Here is a 20,813-nt window from a genome sequence, read left to right on the forward strand (position 1 = left end):
GACAGCGCTAGGAGTATAAGGGCAGCGCTAGGAGTATAAGGGCAGGGCTAGGAGTATAAGGGCAGCGCTAGGAGTATAAGGACAGCGCTAGGAGTATAAGGGCAGCGCTAGGAGTATAAGGGCAGCGCTAAGAGTATAAGGGCAGCGCTAGGAGTATAAGGGCAGCGCTAAGAGTATAATGGCAGCGCTAGGAGTATAAGGACAGCGCTAGGAGTATAAGGACAGCGCTAGGAGTATAAGGACAGCGCTAGGAGTATAAGGGCAGCGCTAGGAGTATAAGGGCATCGCTAGGAGTATAAGGACAGCGCTAGGAGTATAAGGGCAGCGCTAGGAGTATAAGGACAGCGCTAGGAGTATAAGGACAGCGCTAGGAGTATAAGGACAGCGCTAGGAGTATAAGGGCAGCGCTAGGAGTATAAGGGCAGCGCTAGGAGTATAAGGGCAGCGCTAGGAGTATAAGGGCAGCGCTAGGAGTATAAGGGCAGCGCTAGGAGTATAAGGACAGCGCTAGGAGTATAAGGGCAGCGCTAGGAGTATAAGGGCAGCGCTAGGAGTATAAGGGCAGAGCTAGGAGTATAAGGGCAGCGCTAGGAGTATAAGGACAGCGCTAGGAGTATAAGGGCAACGCTAGGAGTATAAGGGCAGCGCTAGGAGTATAAGGGCAGCGCTAGGAGTATAAGGGCAGCGCTAGGAGTATAAGGACAGCGCTAGGAGTATAAGGGCAGCGCTAGGAGTATAAGGGCAGCGCTAGGAGTATAAGGGCAGAGCTAGGAGTATAAGGGCAGCGCTAGGAGTATAAGGGCAGCGCTAGGAGTATAAGGACAGCGCTAGGAGTATAAGGGCAACGCTAGGAGTTTAAGGGCAGCGCTAGGAGTATAAGGACAGCGCTAGGAGTATAAGGACAGCGCTAGGAGTATAAGGACAGCGCTAGGAGTATAAGGGCAGCGCTAGGAGTATAAGGGCAGCGCTAGGAGTATAAGGGCAGCGCTAGGAGTATAAGGGCAGCGCTAGGAGTATAAGGGCAGCGCTAGGAGTATAAGGGCAGCGCTAGGAGTATAAGGGCAGCGCTAGGAGTATAAGGGCAGCGCTAGGAGTATAAGGACAGCGCTAGGAGTATAAGGACAGCGCTAGGAGTATAAGGGCAGCGCTAGGAGTATAAGGGCAGCGCTAGGAGTATAAGGGCAGCGCTAGGAGTATAAGGGCAGCGCGCATTGTTTTACTGCATCCACGATGCTCACCATTTTTGTAAGGTTTTTTGTTGTCTGACCTCATCCCCCAGTTTCCTGAACTGTGACACATTTTGGTCAATGAGTCGGCGCTAGCTCTGGCGACCAATAGATATTCCGTGACATTATCGGGAGGTGACATTGCGGCTCTCTATAAGTGACCCTGGGGGCCATATTTGTAGTTTTCCCAGGGGTTCCCAGAGGTCAGGGTAGGACGTAGCAGCTCAGGGGGACCTTCTGGTTCAGGTAAGGTACAAAAAAAAAAACATTTTTCAGAGGAGGGGGATTCCTGCTTTAATTTCAATAGTAAAGGTATTTCTTGGAAAACTATAGATGTTTACCAAATGATGTATTCAGCTGCCGTACCGTACACCGTAGTTTTATATTTTGTGGTGGTCAAAATGTAATATTCAGAATAGGAATATAAAAATGTAGAAATATAACAGATACATAAAAACCCTGTGACTGCTTTCTCCTTAAATAACAAAAATAGAACTAAAAGTGCCCAAAGTCTGCAGAACATCACTGTGACCTCAACATACAGTATTAACCAACAGCAGAGTCCTTCCCCGCACATCGTTACTGATGTTCAACGGGCTTAGGGCATGTTTCAGAAGCCATTGCTTCAATATAGCAGGAGCCCCAATAATTCAATGAGTCCCTGTTCTCTCTGCAGAAGAGAATTGAACAGTTTGGAAGCGTCTTGTCAGGTCCTGTCGTTTGTATTTCTCCATGTTCATACCGTGGTTAGTGGCAATTTAACTACAGGTATCCTGTACCTTTCTTTCTGCTGCAGGAATCTACAGTCGGGAGCGCAAACACGTGGATTATATGTAAAAAAATAAATGAATAATATAGTGTAATAACGTCACAATCGGATTGAATGATGTGGACTGGAGGGGTCTTTAGATGTTACACTTACATTCCTCCCAATCAATCAAAGCCTTTTCAAAGCTGTGGCAATGGTGTCTTATTTCTCAATGGATTTATCTTCCTCCCACGTGGGGATGTCCCTCGGGTAAGCAGGGGTCCGGCGTTGTGCAATGCAAAAAGAAATCAGATAATAGTGCACACCAATGTATATAAAAGAACAACTTTATCTAATAACTGGTGGAATAGCACTTACAATATAAACATACAATACACACATGTAATGAACACGTGTTTGCGCTCCTCACTGTCCCTCTCCGCTGCATCAAGAGGGAACAACGAAGACTGTTCCCGAAAAAGTTTTTTTTAGAGCTGCAATAATTATCAGTATTATATTCACTGTTTGTCACTATTGTCACTTTATTTGCACAGTATTTATCACCGTTCACCACTTTATTGACAATTGGTTGTATTTATTTGCACGTAGTCATATTCCTTCACAAGGAGCGCTGTTTATACTATTTCTTTCTGGTGCAGGAATCTGCAGACGGGATCTGGTGGGTTTGTCCAAGAGATTAACTTTGAGGAGTTTCTGACCATCATGTCCTATTTCCGCCCATTGGATGAGGATATGGACGGAGAGCATATCCATTTGTGCCGCAAACATAAGCTGAGATGTGAGTATGATCTCTGTGCCAATGCAGCATAAGCCGCAGATATTTATGGGTATAAACCTAGATCTGGAAGGCAGAAAAGGATGACGTAGTCTGTCATTATTTGTTTAATCCATACTGGAACATACACAGAGATCGAGCAGTGTGGAAGCTCGCAGCTACATCCACTTAAAGGTGGCCTGACGGCATACGGAGTAGGGCCATAGAACTCTGACAGATAATGTGATGGGATCCAGATCAAGGATAGGAAGAGACAATAGACCAGAGGCAATTGGGTATTACAGTGTAAGGACCAGCAACATAAGGAGATGTTAAACAGAGTTATACATGGAAAGATACAATTTAATGGCAGATAAGCACCACTTGGCCCCCACCGTGTCATTCCCTTTTCCAATCTGCTGTAAAACCTTACACTCCATTTGATCCTTGACTTTCTTTTGCATTTAGGAGCCTTATGTTTACCCCACGCATATATAAATCCCCTTACTGGATTTTACCCTACCACCTCTGTTGGAAGACTATTCCACTAATCTACCACCCTTTCTGTAAAGAAGTCCCCCTAGCCTGCCACCCTCCAGCTTCAGAGAATGACCTTGTTCTAGCACTGCTCCTTCTTTGGAATATGTTCCCTCCCATACTTTGTTGAATCCCTTTATATATATTTGAAAGTTTAAATCATACCCCCTCTCCTCCAAGCTGTACATATTACGGTCCCGTAGTCTTTCCTGTTATGTCTTATGTTGCAATCTCCAATTTACTTGCATCCTTCCGGAGATATGATCTCCAGAATTGAACACAATGCTCTAGGTGACGTCTCACCACTGATCTATAAAGTGGCATCACACCCTCTCTTTCTCCTGCTACTCTCCCTATACAAGCTAACATCCTGCGGGCTTTGCACATAACTTTGCTACATTGCTCACCTACTTTCACGCCTGCTGAAATAATGACTCCCTTTCCTCCGGAGTAGGTGACATTATCGTGCCATTAATCCTGTATTCTTTTGTGACTCAAGTGCATTATTCTGCACTTTTTGGCATTAAATTCTAGTTGCCGCACTCTTAACCATTCTTCTAATCTACCCATGTTATACTTATACGTATACATTTAGTATGAGATGGCAGGGTATACAGCTAGGAAGGGAGATCAAGCAGTGAGGGAAAGTTTAACATCTCCCTATACATATATATGTTTAAGTACGAGAAGACCATTTTATGGAGTAAAGGAGAACTTTGAGCATAGTGTGAGACGTAGGGGATATTTGTTGGATGAAATTCCCAATTGAAGCCAATTAGGGGAATTAGGGGTTTATTCAATAGGTTCCAAAACGGCCGGTCCCTACTCCTATTCACTTTAATAGTCATTTTTGCCCAATTGCAATGCAGTCGACTGGTTCAAAGCCGAATGTAAAAGACCCTTCGATGGGTTCAATGGCTAATTATGGTTTATTGTCTTTTAATTGGAGCCAAGATTGGCATATTGACACATAAGCATCTTACTGTTGATATGTCAAGTGCCTTTTCAACTATTTTAACCTGTATCCATCAAATTCATGGTTTGGGGAGTGCCAGTCATATAGATCATTCTATGCACACATTACGGTGGGATGTATTCCCAGCGGTCTTCATACAGACATATTGCCCGCCTGGATACAACGTGACAAACATCTCTATATTGTGAGGACGTCCTCCCCTTCAAACTAATGGCACTTAACCCTTTCGTTGCCTGCTGGGCATTGCAGGCCCTTCTCGCAGCAAAAGGGGTTACATGTTCCCAAGCGAGAGAACACGGGTTCCCAAGCGAGAGCACACGGGTTCCCAAGCGAGAGAACACTGGTTCCCAAGCGAGAGAACACGGGTTCCCAAGCGAGAGAGAACACGGGTTCCCAAGCGAGAGAACACGGGTTCCCAAGCGAGAGAGAACACGGGTTCCCAAGCGAGAGAGAACACGGGTTCCCAAGCGAGAGAGAACACGGGTTCCCAAGAGAGAGAACACGGGTTCCCAAGCGAGAGAACACGGGTTCCCAAGCGAGAGAGAACACGGGTTCCCAAGCGAGAGAACACGGGTTCCCAAGCGAGAGAACACGGGTTCCCAAGCGAGAGAACACGGGTTCCCAAGCGAGAGAGAACACGGGTTCCCAAGCGAGAGAGAACACGGGTTCCCAAACGAGAGAGAACACGGGTTCCCGAGCGAGAGAGAACACGGGTTCCCGAGCGAGAGAGAACACGGGTTCCCGAGCGAGAGAGAACACGGGTTCCCGAGCGAGAGAGAACACGGGCTCCCGAGCGAGAGAGAACACGGGTTCCCGAGCGAGAGACAACACGGGCTCCCAAGAGAGAGAACACGGTTTCCCAAGCGAGAGAGAACACGGGTTCCCAAGCGAGAGAACATGGGTTCCCAAGCAAGAAAGAACACGGGTTCCCAAGCGAGAGAGAACACGGGTTCCCAAGCGAGAGAGAACACGGGTTCCCAAGCGAGAGAGAACACGGGTTCCCAAGCGAGAGAGAACACGGGTTCCCAAGCGAGAGAGAACACGGGCTCCCAAGCGAGAGAAAACACGGGTTCCCAAGCGAGAGAGAACACGGGTTCCCAAGCGAGAGAGAACGGGTTCCCAAGCGAGAGAGAACACGGGTTCCCAAGCGAGAGAACACGGGTTCCCAAGCGAGAGAGAACACGGGTTCCCAAGCGAGACAACACGGGTTCCCAAGCGAGACAACATGGGTTCCCAAGCGAGAGAGAACACGGGTTCCCAAGCGAGAGAGAACACGGGTTCCCAAGCGAGAGAACACGGGTTCCCAAGCGAGAGAGAACACGGGCTCCCAAGCGAGAGAACACGGGTTCCCAAGCGAGAGAGAACACGGGCTCCCAAGCGAGAGAGAACACGGGCTCCCAAGCGAGAGAGAACACAGGTTCCCAAGCGAGAGAACACGGGTTCCCAAGCGAGAGAGAACACGGGTTCCCAAGCGAGAGAACACGGGTTCCCAAGCGAGAGAACACGGGCTCCCAAGCGAGAGAACACGGGTTCCCAGTATGTTGAAAAGGGGCAATTTACTGCAAAAAAAAGGAACTGTTTGATGGGATTGTGAACATAAAGCAAACCAACAGAGGGGTTCAGTCTTGTTGGGGTTCTCTGTAATACATTACATGTGGTTCTCATATCTCTGAGACAAAGCTTGTAGTTTATAGCTGTAATACACCCTGTAAAATGTTCTCCTCTTTCTGTCCCAGTTCTCTTCAACATGTTCGATTCTGACAACGACAGCCGGATATCACTGGATGAGTATAGAAATGTATGAGTTTAGCTCCTTCTTCACTATGAACGTGTCTGCATACAGTACGTCCTATTCTGGGTTAACCCTGTGTTGTTCTTCTGTTGTCTGCTTACTGCTGCAGGTAGTGGAAGAGTTGTTATCTGGAAATCCCAACATTGAAAAGGATTCTGCAAGATCCATTGCAGATGGTGCAATGTTGGAAGCTGCCAGCATGTGTGTGGGGCAAATGGTAATGTCTCCGTGTCCTACAGGGTTACACATCAGAAAGAGAGCCAGGCAGTGCCTAGGAGAGCTGTGTGACAGTAAGGGTGTATATATAGAAGGGAGAGGGAGCGGCTCAGTGACTAAAGACACTGACTGGCACTGAGAGTTTGAGGCAGGGGAGCCTGGTTCAATTCCCAGCGTCGGCTCCTTGTGACCTTGGGCAAGTCACTTTATCTCCCTGTGCCTCAGGCACCAAAAACATAGATTGTAAGCTCCACGGGACAGGAACCTGGGCCTGCAAAATGACTCTGTAAAGCGCTACGTAAAACTAGCAGCGCTATACAAGAACATGCTATTATTATTATATAACATTTGTTGGGTCTAGGAGTAAGAAAGAAAGATGCAGTCCCACTGGCGACCAGTCAGTGATAGTTTTGCCAGGGTTGGAACTATGACCTAGATTCACTAAGCTCTGATAAGGGCAAAACTTGGTGTTAGCTGTATTTATAGTCTTTTTGTTTTTTATATCGGACTACTCTCTAACGCAATATTGCTGCAATAAAGCAATAAAGCACTATTATTACCACAGCGATATTGTGGCTGTAGTTTTGAACGGGAATGAACATGTTAATGTCAAACACAGAAGGAGGAATCAGGACATATTAGGGGACGCAGGTAGAAATAGGCAAGAACACGGGTGCAACAAGCAGGAGACCTAGTCAGCGCGCATGCAGAAGTAGCAAAAAGGGGAGAGCGTGCACACCAAAAAATGATGCAAAACATTTCATGCAAAATGGTCATTTACTGACTGAAACAGTCACAGAGATCCAACGTTTCGGTGCTACCCACACCCCCTGATCTGTGACTGTTTCAGTCATTAAATGGCCATTTTGCATGAATTATTTTGCATCATTTTGTGGTGTGCACGGCTCTCTCCCCTTAATGACATTAACAAGCTTATATTCCCTAAATTACGGATGTTGTCTCCCAATATCGGACAAACGCCTACAAATTCTCTGCAGTTATTACCCCCAAGGCTGGCCTTCAGTCCCATCTTACCTGTGTTTATAATGGCCATTATATACATAACTGTATAGGGGAGATAGATAATAAAAATGTATCACCTAAACATTTACATATTAACTTCTTCGTAGCCCGAGTGGTCAGATAGTTCTGGGCAATCCATGACTAGCTGACTACTAAAGGGTTAACACTATGCAACACTAAGGGGTTAACACTATGCTACACTAAGGGGTTAACACATTCCTAACACTACGCAACACTAAGGGGTTAACACATTCCTAACATTACGCAACACTAAGGGGTTAACACATTCCTAACACTACGCAACACTAAGGGGTTAACACATTCCTAACACTACGCTACACTAAGGGGTTAATACATTCCTAACACTACGCTACACTAAGGGGTTAATACATTCCTAACACTACGCTACGCTACACTAAGGGGTTAACACATTCCTAACACTACGCTACACTAAGGGGTTAACACATTCCTAACACTACGCTACACTAAGGGGTTAATACATTCCTAACACTACGCTACGCTACACTAAGGGGTTAACACATTCCTAACACTACGCTACACTAAGGGGTTAATACATTCCTAACACTACGCTACGCTACACTAAGGGGTTAATACATTCCTAACACTACGCTACGCTACACTAAGGGGTTAACACATTCCTAACACTACGCTACACTAAGGGGTTAATACATTCCTAACACTACGCTACACTAAGGGGTTAATACATTCCTAACACTACGCTACACTAAGGGGTTAACACATTCCTAACACTATGTAACACGTTTGTGAAAGTCTGAGCATTTCCCGTTTTTGATTCTTATCAGACACTTTGGAAAGTGTGTGTGTGTTGGTGTGTGTGTGGTGTGGTGTGGTGTGGTGTGTGTGTGTGTGTGTGTGTGTGTGTGTATCTTGTTTGCCCCACCCCAATGATAAGGTGGTCCAGTTAATAGACTGTAAACCTACTCCACTATGGTGTATAATTAAATAAGCGGATAATGATAACAGAGAGATAAGGGCAGCTAAACACACCTTAAACTTCCAGTGTTGAGAGACATTGTCAGGATAAACTTTAAAAACCAGCTGTAGGTATTCTCTAAGTCATGTTTCAAAAGACTTTAATGAGCTCATTTAACCTATTAAAAATATTAGTGTCCTACATTCAATATTTGATTCTACAACTATTTAAGTAAAAGGTTGGCTTAGGAAAGTATGTTCCAGAAGACAGCCGGGTCTTATTCTTAAACAAGTCATTCTTACTTTGCAACCTTAAGGCCATTTTCTTTTTTTAGAGAGCACTTTTAGGAATAGAAGTATGTTTGGAAGAAGAGGGTGGGTTAGAATCATATGAAACTGCATCTTTCCTAAACACAAATTAGCAAAGATAGCACCGGACAATCGTAAAGCAGAAGTGACGGCATTGGGAGCATAAACTGTATTGTGATCGTGAGATTTAAATGCAGTTCTTCTTTTTAACTCCATAAACACTTTAAAAAGAATAGTGTTGTATTTCCAGGGCAAATGTTAATGTGGAGAACCAGGACAGGCAAATAAGATTATCATCGTGCCAAGTAAGGCCGTGCTTAGTGACGGTGACGCAACGTCACCCAAAAGCATTGCCGCCGCGTGCACTTATAGTGCGCGCGACGGCGACAAAGCGACGTTGCGAAAACTGGTAGCCGGCAAAATGTGATTTTTCAAGGGCTGTTACGTTACGTCACGTGACGGCCCTTGAACCAATCAACTTGCCGGAATTATGCGATGCTGCCGCCCGGCGAAATATAACTCGTCGGTGACGACGGGTGACGTCACCCGTCGTCGCCATTGACGGCACTATAGGCATGTCCTTAGACTGCAACCCATATTCAGGGTGCTGGGAAGCAGTGTCTCGTGCTCAGGGAAATGTCAGCTCTTTTCAAGTGGATGGAGCAGAAATATTACCTAGCACGGGGAAAATCATTGCACAGCATATTAAATAGTGGCCTTTATGGCTACCGATCACTTACCTCCTAATAGCACCCTTTGGAAGTGTTGGCTATCTCAAGGTTTATTAAAGAAGCCTGCCGTTCACTTCACAATGATTGACTTAATTGAAGTTCTCTGTATTGGTGTAACGGTTGATGTCTTTAATAATACATTTGTCTTTGCACTGAATCTCAGGTCCTTGTTTCAAACGCGATTTACATCTCTATCATGCCAGCTAATATGCTCTTCTATTAATAAATACCCCCGCACTGTCCAGCTATAAAGGTTGAAAGCGGTGAGGGGAAATCATTTCTTTTGATACACAGATATAAATGGCTAAACGTGTGGTTTTCCATTTCGATCCTCTCGTTTTCTAGTTTTAACATGTATATGTTTTTGTTTTTTTTACAGCAACCTGATCAAGTATACGAGGGGATCACTTTTGATGACTTCCTTAAGGTAACGAGGCAACAGCAAAGCAGGTCTTCTCATTTGTTCTTCCAGCAAACCCCTTTCATTCTCAAAACTTTCCCCCCCAACACATCAACGTAAAATTTACAATCCCTCCAATATATGGCTCTGGCTCTGGGCACATCTTGTTTAACTCACAATGCACCCGGGGAAAGGCAGCGGAGAGCATTTTGTTAGGAGTAAGCAGAGCTGGCACTGTGGTTCCTTGATGGTGTCCATGGCAGTGGTATGGTTTAAGTTAGCATGTTGAATAAAGATACTGTAGAATGTCATTTCAAAGGGATATAGTCCATAGAAGGGAACATTCACAATAATCCGTGATTTCAGCCACGGGTGCAAAGCCAGTCAGTGTTGGGTCAGTTTTGCCACATCCATAATCATGTACAGTATTAAAGAAATAATGTTCTTGTATCCATAAAATCCTGTATGCATAGGACAATTCCAAAGGCATATGCAGGAATGTGAAGTATTCGGTTTAGTTTACATAGTTGCCCAATGATTCCACTGTTCCTACCACTTTTATTGGCCACAGCTATTCCAAAAACAAACCTGAGAGATGGCAGAACCGTGTAGTTATTACTGTAGAAGGTTCTGCCACCTCGTTTACTTGTTTCTGTTTTATTCATATGTGGAAGCACATGGAGCCAGTACTCGTATAAAGTAAACCAAGGCGTTACATATGCTGCCATTCTCTTTGTCACAACACTGCCTGGCACTAGCGATTGTTGCAGTTCATAAAGATATCATTTCAGAACTCCAGATAAGAGCAGTTGCATGCGTTTCCTACTGCGTGCATGGCTGGGTGTATGTATGGGCGAAGGGCTGGGGTTCTCACACTTTTACATTATTTACAATTTTATTGCAAAGCAGCTGTGAACCTTTGCAACCAAGTACTGCAGCTGTATAAAGATACTGTATTTTTATACATTTTGGCCCATATTTACTAACGTTCTTTTCCATAATCCACATTTTGGTGCCAGAAGGTACCTTATGTGAACTTAAATCTGTTCACTCAAGTGAGGTGTCTTAGGGCCATATTTACTAAGGAAAATATTCTTACAGAACACAAACACTGGAGGAATTATTTAGCTGGATGTACTATATAGTAAGATTCAAGCTATACCCAGGGGTATACTCACATACATTCAGGGCTGCCGACAGGGGGGGGGGGGGCACACAGGCCTCCCTGTCGGCAACACTAGTTTCCACTCTGTGCAGGCAAGCCGGGCCCTCCCCTTTCCTTGCTGCCCCCCCTCCATTCTCTCCTGCAGGGCCCTCCCCTTTCCTCAACACCGGTCTACCCCATATCATGTACTGACAGATTTCTGAGTTATTGGAGATAGTTTTATTGTTGATTTAATACCACCATTTCTCCTTTTCTAGATCTGGGCTGGAATGGATATTGAAACCAAAATGCACATAAGATTCCTGAACATGGAGACTATACCGTCCTGTCGCTGATTACTGTATCGCATGCGGTTCGTGGCACAAATTGGGATTTTAGAGAAACTTAAACTACCTGTTGACCTTTAAACTGAGGCGATAAGTTGGGGATGTTACTTTAGCAAAGACTTTTTATGCAGCTGGTCTTTATTTCTCCAATGGTGAAGGGTTTACCATATTCTGCTGCTCTACATGATATAGCAGTGCGCTACTGAGCAGTGCAACGTTCTGTAACTCTTTGTACGGGAGTAATAGTGCATAAGGGTATGCTGTCTGGATGCTCTAGATCCGCTCATGTTTATGCAAGTAATTGTACATCCCAATTCCATGCAATGCTGCATAGTTTTATTTCACACAAGCTATATTAGCTTGAATGTTCTGAAATATATAAAATTCAGCAGTTTTGCAGTAACGAGAGTGTTTCTGTGTTTGACTCAATTTGTACCTTCTGTGTAGAAATACAAAACACTGGGAATTGCACACATACTGCAGATAGAGAGCCTAGTGACCGAAATAATCCATGAAGTATTAAAAAACCCAAATGGTGTGACATATGTAATATGGAATTCAATACCAGTGAGGCATACGCGGTGTGTTGGGCTTTTAGTAGAATTTGGATAAAACTGTGTTATCTATAATTCCAATTTCAGACCTAAGAAGTTTTTACACTGCCTTAGAGATTATTATTGTCCTTTTGATGTCAAGTAATTGTTTATAAAATAAAGGTGAAGGACACACGGTGGGGACAATTTATTTCAAATGTGCCTAAATGAAAATAAAATCCCGTTATTAAATCCATAAGATTATTTTTATTCTTACATCTGAATTATTAATGGATAAAGGAAAACTGATTAATATTTCTCAATTATATCTAAAACCTGACAAGTGAACTCTACTAATTCAATGTGTTGTTTTTTTTTTTTTGAATAACTCCTGCTATTTTTCTTCCTTCAATCCTAAATATTCAGACCATGAGTGACTCCCACTGTCACTTTCTAAGGCTTGTAATAGAGTGCGCGCGTCAATGATTATTGCTGGGAGTGAGCCTGCAGTTGCTATACTTGAGACGCGTGCGTCCGTGAGCGTGCGCGGCAGATCTGTGAAAATACAAGAAATTTGTATTTTTGCGCTGCGAGCCAATCACAGCGCAGCCTAACGCTGTGATGTCATAGCCATGCCCTCTAGCCGTGCATGCTATAGCAATTAAACGCGCACCAGCGCGTACTATATAACAAGCCTTAGGCCGCGCTTATAGTGTCGGCGTCGCGACGTTGCCCGAAAACAAATGCATTGCCGCCGCGTGCGCTTATAGTTAGCGCGACGGTGACAATGCGACATCGCGAAAACTGGTAGCCGGCAAAATTTGATTTTTCAAGGGCTGTCGCCTCACGTGACTGCTCTTGAACCAATCAAATGGCCGGAAACCCGCGATGCCGCCGCCCGGCGAAATATAACTTGGGTGACGTAACCCGTCGTGTCGCCGTCGATGGCACTATAGGCGCGACCTTAGGCTTGTTTTATAGTACGCGGTGGTGTGCGTGTGCCCAGCGTTGTGCGTGCAGAGCGCGGTTAGTTGCTATAGCATAAGCGGTGACGCGTGCGGCTAGAGGGCGTGGCTATGACATCACAGCGTTAGACCGCACTGTGATGGGCTCGCAGCGCGGAAATACAAATTTCTTGTATTTTCACAGGTCTGCCGCGCGCACGCTCACGGCCGCACATCTCAAGTATAGCAACTGCAGCCTCACACCCAGCAATCATCAGACGCACGTGCGCACTCTATTACAAGCCTTAGGCCTTGCCCCCGCTGCCTACTACAGCATCCGCTATGGCGGACGCTGCACGGACGAGAGCCCTCCCCTCAATGGCGCCGGGCCCGCTGCGAGGGGGGGCCGCAGCGCTCGGGCGAGAGCTGCTCCTGCTCTCATTAGAATTGAGAGCAGGACTCGCGTCGAGCGATTAGGCACGCCCCCCGGCGGTTCAGCCAATGAGGGCGAACCTGCCGGGTGACGTCATGGCCGCGCCCCCGTCACTCCTCCGCCACGCCCCCCCCCCAGTCTCTCTTCCTGCAGTGAGCTGCAGACCGGGGAATCGGCTGAACGCGCCACCAATATCGCGGGCGCGCGTTACAGCGGAGATACCGGGGCCTTAGCCTAACACTTCTGAAAGCTGTCAGCACCTGGCATGCTTACTGCATTGCTCACTGATATTCTGAGTTCATGAACAGGAGGAATTTTTGAAGAGAATAGGCACTGGCTAATGGAGTATATTTATGGACCTCCATTTGCTTGCTGTGTAGTTTATAGCTGCAGTGTGGAGTTTTAAACAATTGCACATCATTCTGAAACCTCTTACTGTATGAATAATATTTCCCAGGTGTATTGACGGGACCAGAAAAGCAGGTTTCAGCGGGTGGGTGGTTATCATGCAACAGTGAGCATGACTATCCAGGCTTCATGCAACTGTCTGATATCCTCCTCCCATCTTACTGTTCATTATCACCCACCCTCCATATTTGTGATTAGAATATAGCACGCGTCAGCAACAAAAACATTATCAAACTGCAGTCATCCTCTGTGTGTGAAGCTTGATATTAATCATGTTCATTGTGCTGCCATGTGACAGGGTAATAATGTTTGCAACTATATATCTTGTTAAGTAACTTGGCACTTCATCTATCATTTCATAGGCATGCAGCTTTCAGAACGGAAGATTAAACTTGCTGAACATTTACAGGAGCCTCTTCTTAGACCAGTGATTGATAGGTTAGGAGTGAAGAGGTTATGATCCTTTGTGAAAATAGAAACTTGCATTATAAATAGAACAGCCGCCTGGCAACCACTTACCCGAAGTAACACAGCCGAACCCAGGAGAAGACTTGTATAAATGAGAAGTCCTCTGCAAGGTGTCTTTGCCAGGAGGGTACTGGCTGCCAGGCAGGCTGAGACAGGTAATTAACACAGGGTTTGAATGAGCATTGAAGGTAGGAGGTTCTATGCTGCTTCTTCGATTTGGACACATTAATCTCATTGTAGGCGTGTGGGTAAGCCAATTATTTAGTGATGAATAAACGTTTGACTACCTACACTAGCCCAAGGGGAAGGGCCGCTTTCTGCTTTCACCTCCAAATAACTTTTTTTTGAGCATGGCCAGCCCTGGAAGATTTGTAAAGTCTTGGGCCATCCCTGCTCATCAGACCTCACCCAAATCCACCACTCACCCTCTAGTTGCAAAACACTGCCTATGTAACGCAGTCTTATACTTATTCACTAAACAATGTAAACAGACACAAATAAGGCTCGTTTAACATGGAAACAAATAAAAACAGACTTTATTCCATTCCCCAGAAAAAGATCAGCTTACTCTCTCTGCCAGGAAATGTTCAGAAAAGGAAGCAACATCTAGATTACAAATAAGGAATTTAGCGGTTGCTGTTTGCATACTATGGGAACCGTGGTAATATTTACCAAACACTGCTAAACTGTAAGGGGCCCTCTGGCCCCTGCCTGGGAATGGGCCACTAGGTGCCCTAAGGCTTAGCACCATTTAGTGATTCTGACCTCAGTCTATGTATAAATATTGCAGTCTGGGTACTTTGGTGCATAGCCCTATAATACTACAGCAAGTATCTGTATTTCCTTTAGCATATTGCTGTTGAAATCAAATTTACCTTACTGTCCAGGTTCTGTATATAAAAGAAATCACCCCTAAAACCACTAAAAGTAATGCCCAATTAGAAATAAAATCCACAGCTCCAAAGCTGGCTATTTTGGGGCTAAAGCGACACATAGGGTTATTTAGACTGTGCACCAATGCAGCTCTGCATCTCCTGAATCTGTATCATGATCAGATATCTGGGGCCCTTGCAACAGCAGAATATCCTTGGTGCATTACGTATTATATAGGCGTATTTATAAGGTGCTATACATGAAGAAATCTATAGCCATTATTTCTGAGTTTCTGTGCATCAAATTGTCAGAGGTGAAATTTGAAACAAGTTTCTTCAATTTGATTAAAATGATCAACAGAAAACCAGCAATGCTTTGCCAGGCAGATACATATATATATACACATACATACATACATACATACATACATACATACATACATACGGTACTTACATAAGATTGACAACCAGTATAAAAACAAATATTCATTGTGATACAAGGTTTCAAAATGTCTGGCACTACAATTAGAACAGGTGTTAACATGCCAAGACACAGCACTTGGGGGCAGATGACATATGTAGTAGAAACGTATAGAAAGGTTTACTATAAAAATATTGGTGCATTTGTAGGTCAGACTTTTACTATGTTAGGAAGGGACGGATATACCAGTCTGGCAGTTAATCCTAATGGTGATGACAGGCCTGCCACGGTGCTATTGGCTAATGTCTTTTAAAGCAGGTTTACCAATCTTATTTGTATCCTAGTTTTATTTTTATTTAAAATAAAGGCCCAAAGCCTGCTGTAGAGTTACGTGCCGTTTGTTCCCCACTAGGCAGCACAGAGCTGTTTTCCATTTAGATTTCAAATAGACTTACAAAACCGGTCTTACTAAAATAAAAGCTCCTCTGGTGTTTGAAGTCCAGTGACTGCACGATGGGAGAGAGGGCTTAGCAGCCTTGTTAACTTTGTTTTATTCCTGCAAAATTAGCCCAAAACCAGTTTAGAAATTGCTGAACAGGAAAAGGGCTGACCTTACTGTACAATATGGTGAAAACATCTTAAAAAAACAGCCGTGCAGGGGAGATCCAGCTTTAAAGGATACAAACAGGGTCACGTAACACAATCTGTGGTTCCGCTCATGTGCTTTAACCCTAAAGACGCCCTAATGACACTCGCTGAACGTCATGTGGCCGGTGCTTAGGGCGTGACATTATTGCTCATGTTAAGGGAAGATCCCGCTCGTCGCGTCACTGGGGGACGGACGCACCCATGTGACTGCTCTCCCAAGCGATCATGTGTTTGCAGAGCCGGGAACACCGGTCTTCCGACAGAGAAAGGGTTACATAAATGTGAATTACCCACCGAGGAGCCTTATGCGATATAAATCCTGGTGTCCTTTGTAAGTCGCTTGGATTTTCAATTTCTTGACTGTGGGAACACCGGTAAAGATGAGAAAAGTAACCTGCGGCCAAATCTCCTGATCCGACTTCATTAAATTGCTTTTAAATGACATTTGTACCTGCTGGCGGTTACTTACAGTGTATATAGACACTGGCAGTGGACAGATTCCAGATACCGGTTCCTGGGTCTGTGAGAGGTAGACAAAGCAAGTGATGTGGAAATATGCTCCGTCAAACAGCAACGCAATGTGTTGCAAGCCCAGCTGGAAGCAAAACGGTTACAAAGGTGCTTCCACATCACAGTAAGGTTCTAGTTTTTGCAGCAATTTGCTGTCCTATTTTGTAATACAATGTATCCCTTCAGCATGAACCCTTGTTTAAAGTGATGCCTGTCCAGCTGGTTCCCGGAGTCACACATTTCACTGCAAAGTTCCACAGCTCTGGAACTACTGTACAGCAGACAGCTATCCAGGAACCGGATCATTCCCAGCTTACTCTTCAAGGTCACTGGCAGCTCTACACAAGGTCGTATGGCACTGCAAGGCCGATGTTGTAATTATACCCAGTGGTCTCAATGTAGGAGGAGCGACAAATTGGGAGGATGCTCTCATGGGACCGCTGCTCCACTGCAAACTCGTATACACTGATCGTGCCTCGATGCCTGCATAGAAAACAGCAAAATATCACCTCCATTAGCAGCTACAGAATTGCAGGTATAGTCATACATTCTGTAAACAACGTAATATAAACTGGTATACAGTACTCGGACACATTGATTGTAGTTAATCAAAAGATTACATTTTCAAAGAAACAAATATTTACTGAAAAGCAGAAGGTGTTTTGCTCCCTGCAGGAGAAGGGGGAGAAGGGGGAGGGCCTTGTACAACATACACTGATACCAAACAAAACAATGGCTTAAGGGACGTAAAACACTTTCAAATTTCTCTCCGAGTAGGTCTGCTGGCCATGCACTTTCACACAGATTTTAATGCAAGGTAAAAGCAGTTAGAGTGGGGGATCCCTGGCCGTGGGATGAGTGGCAGGTGCCAGGCTGTGGGACGAGTGGGAGGTAAGTGGGAGGTGCCAGACCATGTGATGAGTTAGAGGTAAGTGGGAGGTGCCAGACCATGTGATGAGTTAGAGGTAAGTGGGAGGTACCAGGCCGTGTGATGAGTTAGAGGTAAGTGGGAGCTGCCAGGCCGTGTGATGAGTTAGAGGTAAGTGGGAGGTGCCAGACCGTGTGATGAGTGGGAGGTAAGTGGGAGGTACCAGGCCGTGTGATGAGTTAGAGGTAAGTGGGAGGTGCCAGACCGTGTGATGAGTGGGAGGTAAGTGGGAGGTACCAGGCCGTGTGATGAGTTAGAGGTAAGTGGGAGGTACCAGGCCGTGTGATGAGTTAGAGGTAAGTGGGAGGTACCAGGCCGTGCGACGAGTTAGAGGTAAGTGGGAGGTGCCAGACCGTGTGATGAGTGGGAGGTAAGTGGGAGGTACCAGGCCGTGTGATGAGTTAGAGGTAAGTGGGAGGTACCAGGCCGTGTGATGAGTTAGAGGTAAGTGGGAGGTACCAGGCCGTGCGACGAGTTAGAGGTAAGTGGGAGGTACCAGGCCGTGCGACGAGTTAGAGGTAAGTGGGAGGAACCAGGCCGTGTGATGAGTTAGAGGTAAGTGGGAGGTACCAGGCCGTGCGACGAGTTAGAGGTAAGTGGGAGGTACCAGGCCGTGTGACGAGTGGGAGGTGCCAGGCCGTGTGATGAGTTAGAGGTAAGTGGGAGGTACCAGGCCGTGTGACGAGTGGGAGGTGCCAGGCCGTGTGACGAGTGGGAGGTGAAAGAGAAAGCGCCTGGTTAAGGACAGTGAGGACCCCCCCCCCCCCGCCTCCCTCCGTGTATTGGTGTCTGTACCGGCGGTGAGCTGTAAGGTCATCGTCCATGATGCTGGCCCCACGGGGATTCTTCTCGTCAGGAATGTTCGCTGTGACCAGGCTGTGGCTGTTGAACCAGATGTACCGGACGGGGTGTCTGTAAGGGACACAGAGTGCATACAGAAATCGCCTACGCATTGCATAGGAGGATAGATCTACCCCTACACAATTACTATTCCTCTACAGGAGGAGATTTCAACATGCTGCATATGGATTCCCACGCAGTTCAAAGGCCCCATTACAATGTGCCATTTTCTCCATGCCAGTAAATCTTTAAGGACCATTCAAGTGAGCAGGGCTTAAAGGTTCCCTAGTAAGAAGATGGCTTCTCAGCATGCTGAAGATGGGCCAATGATACAGCCATTCTGAGAGGAAATGTTATGTTTGGCTTAATTCCAGGTACCATGATAATGTCAAATTATAGTTACAGCCAAGTATACTATTGTAATGTGTAATGTCTCCGTGTCTCATCAGCACAGTTACATATAATGGCTCAACACAACTGTGCTACAGCAGGAGACCTGTGCAGAGATACAGCAGGAGACCTGTGCAGAGATACAGAAGGAGACCTGTGCAGAGATACAGCAGGAGACCTGTGCAGAGATACAGCATGAGACCTGTGCAGAGATACAGCAGGAGACCTGTGCAGAGATACAGAAGGAGACCTGTGCAGAGATACAGAAGGAGACCTGTGCAGAGATACAGCAGGAGACCTGTGCAGAGATACAGAAGGAGACCTGTGCAGAGATACAGAAGGAGACCTGTGCAGAGATACAGCAGGAGACCTGTGCAGAGATACAGCAGGAGACCTGTGCAGAGATACAGAAGGAGACCTGTGCAGAGATACAGCAGGAGACCTGTGCAGAGATACAGCAGGAGACCTGTGCAGAGATACAGAAGGAGACCTGTGCAGAGATACAGAAGGAGACCTGTGCAGAGATACAGCAGGAGACCTGTGCAGAGATACAGAAGGAGACCTGTGCAGAGATACAGAAGGAGACCTGTGCAGAGATACAGCAGGAGACCTGTGCAGAGATACAGCATGAGACCTGTGCAGAGATACAGCAGGAGACCTGTGCAGAGATACAGAAGGAGACCTGTGCAGAGATACAGAAGGAGACCTGTGCAGAGATACAGCAGGAGACCTGTGCAGAGATACAGAAGGAGACCTGTGCAGAGATACAGAAGGAGACCTGTGCAGAGATACAGCAGGAGACCTGTGCAGAGATACAGCAGGAGACCTGTGCAGAGATACAGAAGGAGACCTGTGCAGAGATACAGCAGGAGACCTGTGCAGAGATACAGCAGGAGACCTGTGCAGAGATACAGAAGGAGACCTGTGCAGAGATACAGAAGGAGACCTGTGCAGAGATACAGCAGGAGACCTGTGCAGAGATACAGAAGGAGACCTGTGCAGAGATACAGAAGGAGACCTGTGCAGAGATACAGCAGGAGACCTGTGCAGAGATACAGCAGGAGACCTGTGCAGAGATACAGAAGGAGACCTGTGCAGAGATACAGCAGGAGACCTGTGCAGAGATACAGCAGGAGACCTGTGCAGAGATACAGAAGGAGACCTGTGCAGAGATACAGAAGGAGACCTGTGCAGAGATACAGCAGGAGACCTGTGCAGAGATACAGAAGGAGACCTGTGCAGAGATACAGAAGGAGACCTGTGCAGATATACAGAAGGAGACGTGTGCAGAGATACAGCAGGAAACCTGTGCAGAGATACAGAAGGAGACCTGTGCAGAGATACAGCAGGAGACCTGTGCAGAGATACAGAAGGAGGCCTGTGCAGAGATACAGCAGGGCACCTGTGCAGAGATACAGAAGGAGACCTGTGCAGAGATACAGAAGGAGACCTGTGCAGAGATACAGAAGGAGACCTGTGCAGAGATACAGCAGGAGACCTGTGCAGAGATACAGAAGGAGACCTGTGCAGAGATACAGAAGGAGACCTGTGCAGAGATACAGAAGGAGGCCTGTGCAGAGATACAGAAGGAGACCTGTGCAGAGATACAGAAGGAGACCTGTGCAGAGATACAGCAGGGTACCTGTGCAGAGATACAGAAGGAGACCTGTGCAGAGATACAGAAGGAGACCTGTGCAGAGATACAGAAGGAGACCTGTGCAGAGATACAGCAGGAGACCTGTGCAGAGATACAGAAGGAGACCTGTGCAGAGATACAGAAGGAGACCTGTGCAGAGATACAGAAGGAGGCCTGTGCAGAGATACAGAAGGAGACCTGTGCAGAGATACAGAAGGAGACCTGTGCAGAGATACAGAAGGAGACCTGTGCAGAGATACAGAAGGAGACCTGTGCAGAGATACAGAAGGAGACCTGTGCAGATATACAGAAGGAGACGTGTGCAGAGATACAGCAGGGCACCTGTGCAGAGATACAGAAGGAGACCTGTGCAGAGATACAGAAGGAGGCCTGTGCAGAGATACAGAAGGAGACCTGTGCAGAGATACAGAAGGAGACCTGTGCAGAGATACAGAAGGAGACCTGTGCAGAGATACAGAAGGAGACCTGTGCAGAGATACAGAAGGAGACCTGTGCAGAGATACAGAAGGAGACCTGTGCAGAGATACAGAAGGAGACCTGTGCAGAGATACAGAAGCCTCACATTTAGACCACTCAGGGTTTG

General features: G+C 46.1%; 2 protein-coding genes across 3 annotated transcripts in view; one reads left to right on the forward strand and one right to left on the reverse strand.

Annotated features, from left to right (window-relative positions):
- Positions 1–11,907, forward strand: part of TESC (tescalcin) — a 56,096-nt gene extending 44,189 nt beyond the window's left edge. The window contains exons 4-8 of the mRNA XM_075568108.1: positions 2,634–2,773; positions 5,999–6,060; positions 6,164–6,271; positions 9,667–9,714; positions 11,110–11,907. Coding sequence (XP_075424223.1) covers positions 2,634–2,773; positions 5,999–6,060; positions 6,164–6,271; positions 9,667–9,714; positions 11,110–11,187 — 436 coding nt within the window. The 3' untranslated portion in view covers positions 11,188–11,907. The remainder of the gene's footprint in view (positions 1–2,633; positions 2,774–5,998; positions 6,061–6,163; positions 6,272–9,666; positions 9,715–11,109) is intronic.
- A 2,575-nt stretch (positions 11,908–14,482) lies between these two features.
- Positions 14,483–20,813, reverse strand: part of FBXW8 (F-box and WD repeat domain containing 8) — a 61,358-nt gene continuing 55,027 nt past the window's right edge. For both annotated transcript variants that reach the window (XM_075568111.1, XM_075568110.1), the window contains 2 exons: positions 18,139–18,255; positions 14,483–16,898 (listed from right to left, as the gene is read on the reverse strand). In XM_075568111.1, coding sequence (XP_075424226.1) covers positions 16,754–16,898; positions 18,139–18,255 — 262 coding nt within the window. In that variant the 3' untranslated portion in view covers positions 14,483–16,753. The remainder of the gene's footprint in view (positions 16,899–18,138; positions 18,256–20,813) is intronic.

Source organism: Ascaphus truei, chromosome 13 (assembly GCF_040206685.1).
Source record: "Ascaphus truei isolate aAscTru1 chromosome 13, aAscTru1.hap1, whole genome shotgun sequence".
NCBI lineage: Eukaryota > Metazoa > Chordata > Amphibia > Anura > Ascaphidae > Ascaphus > Ascaphus truei.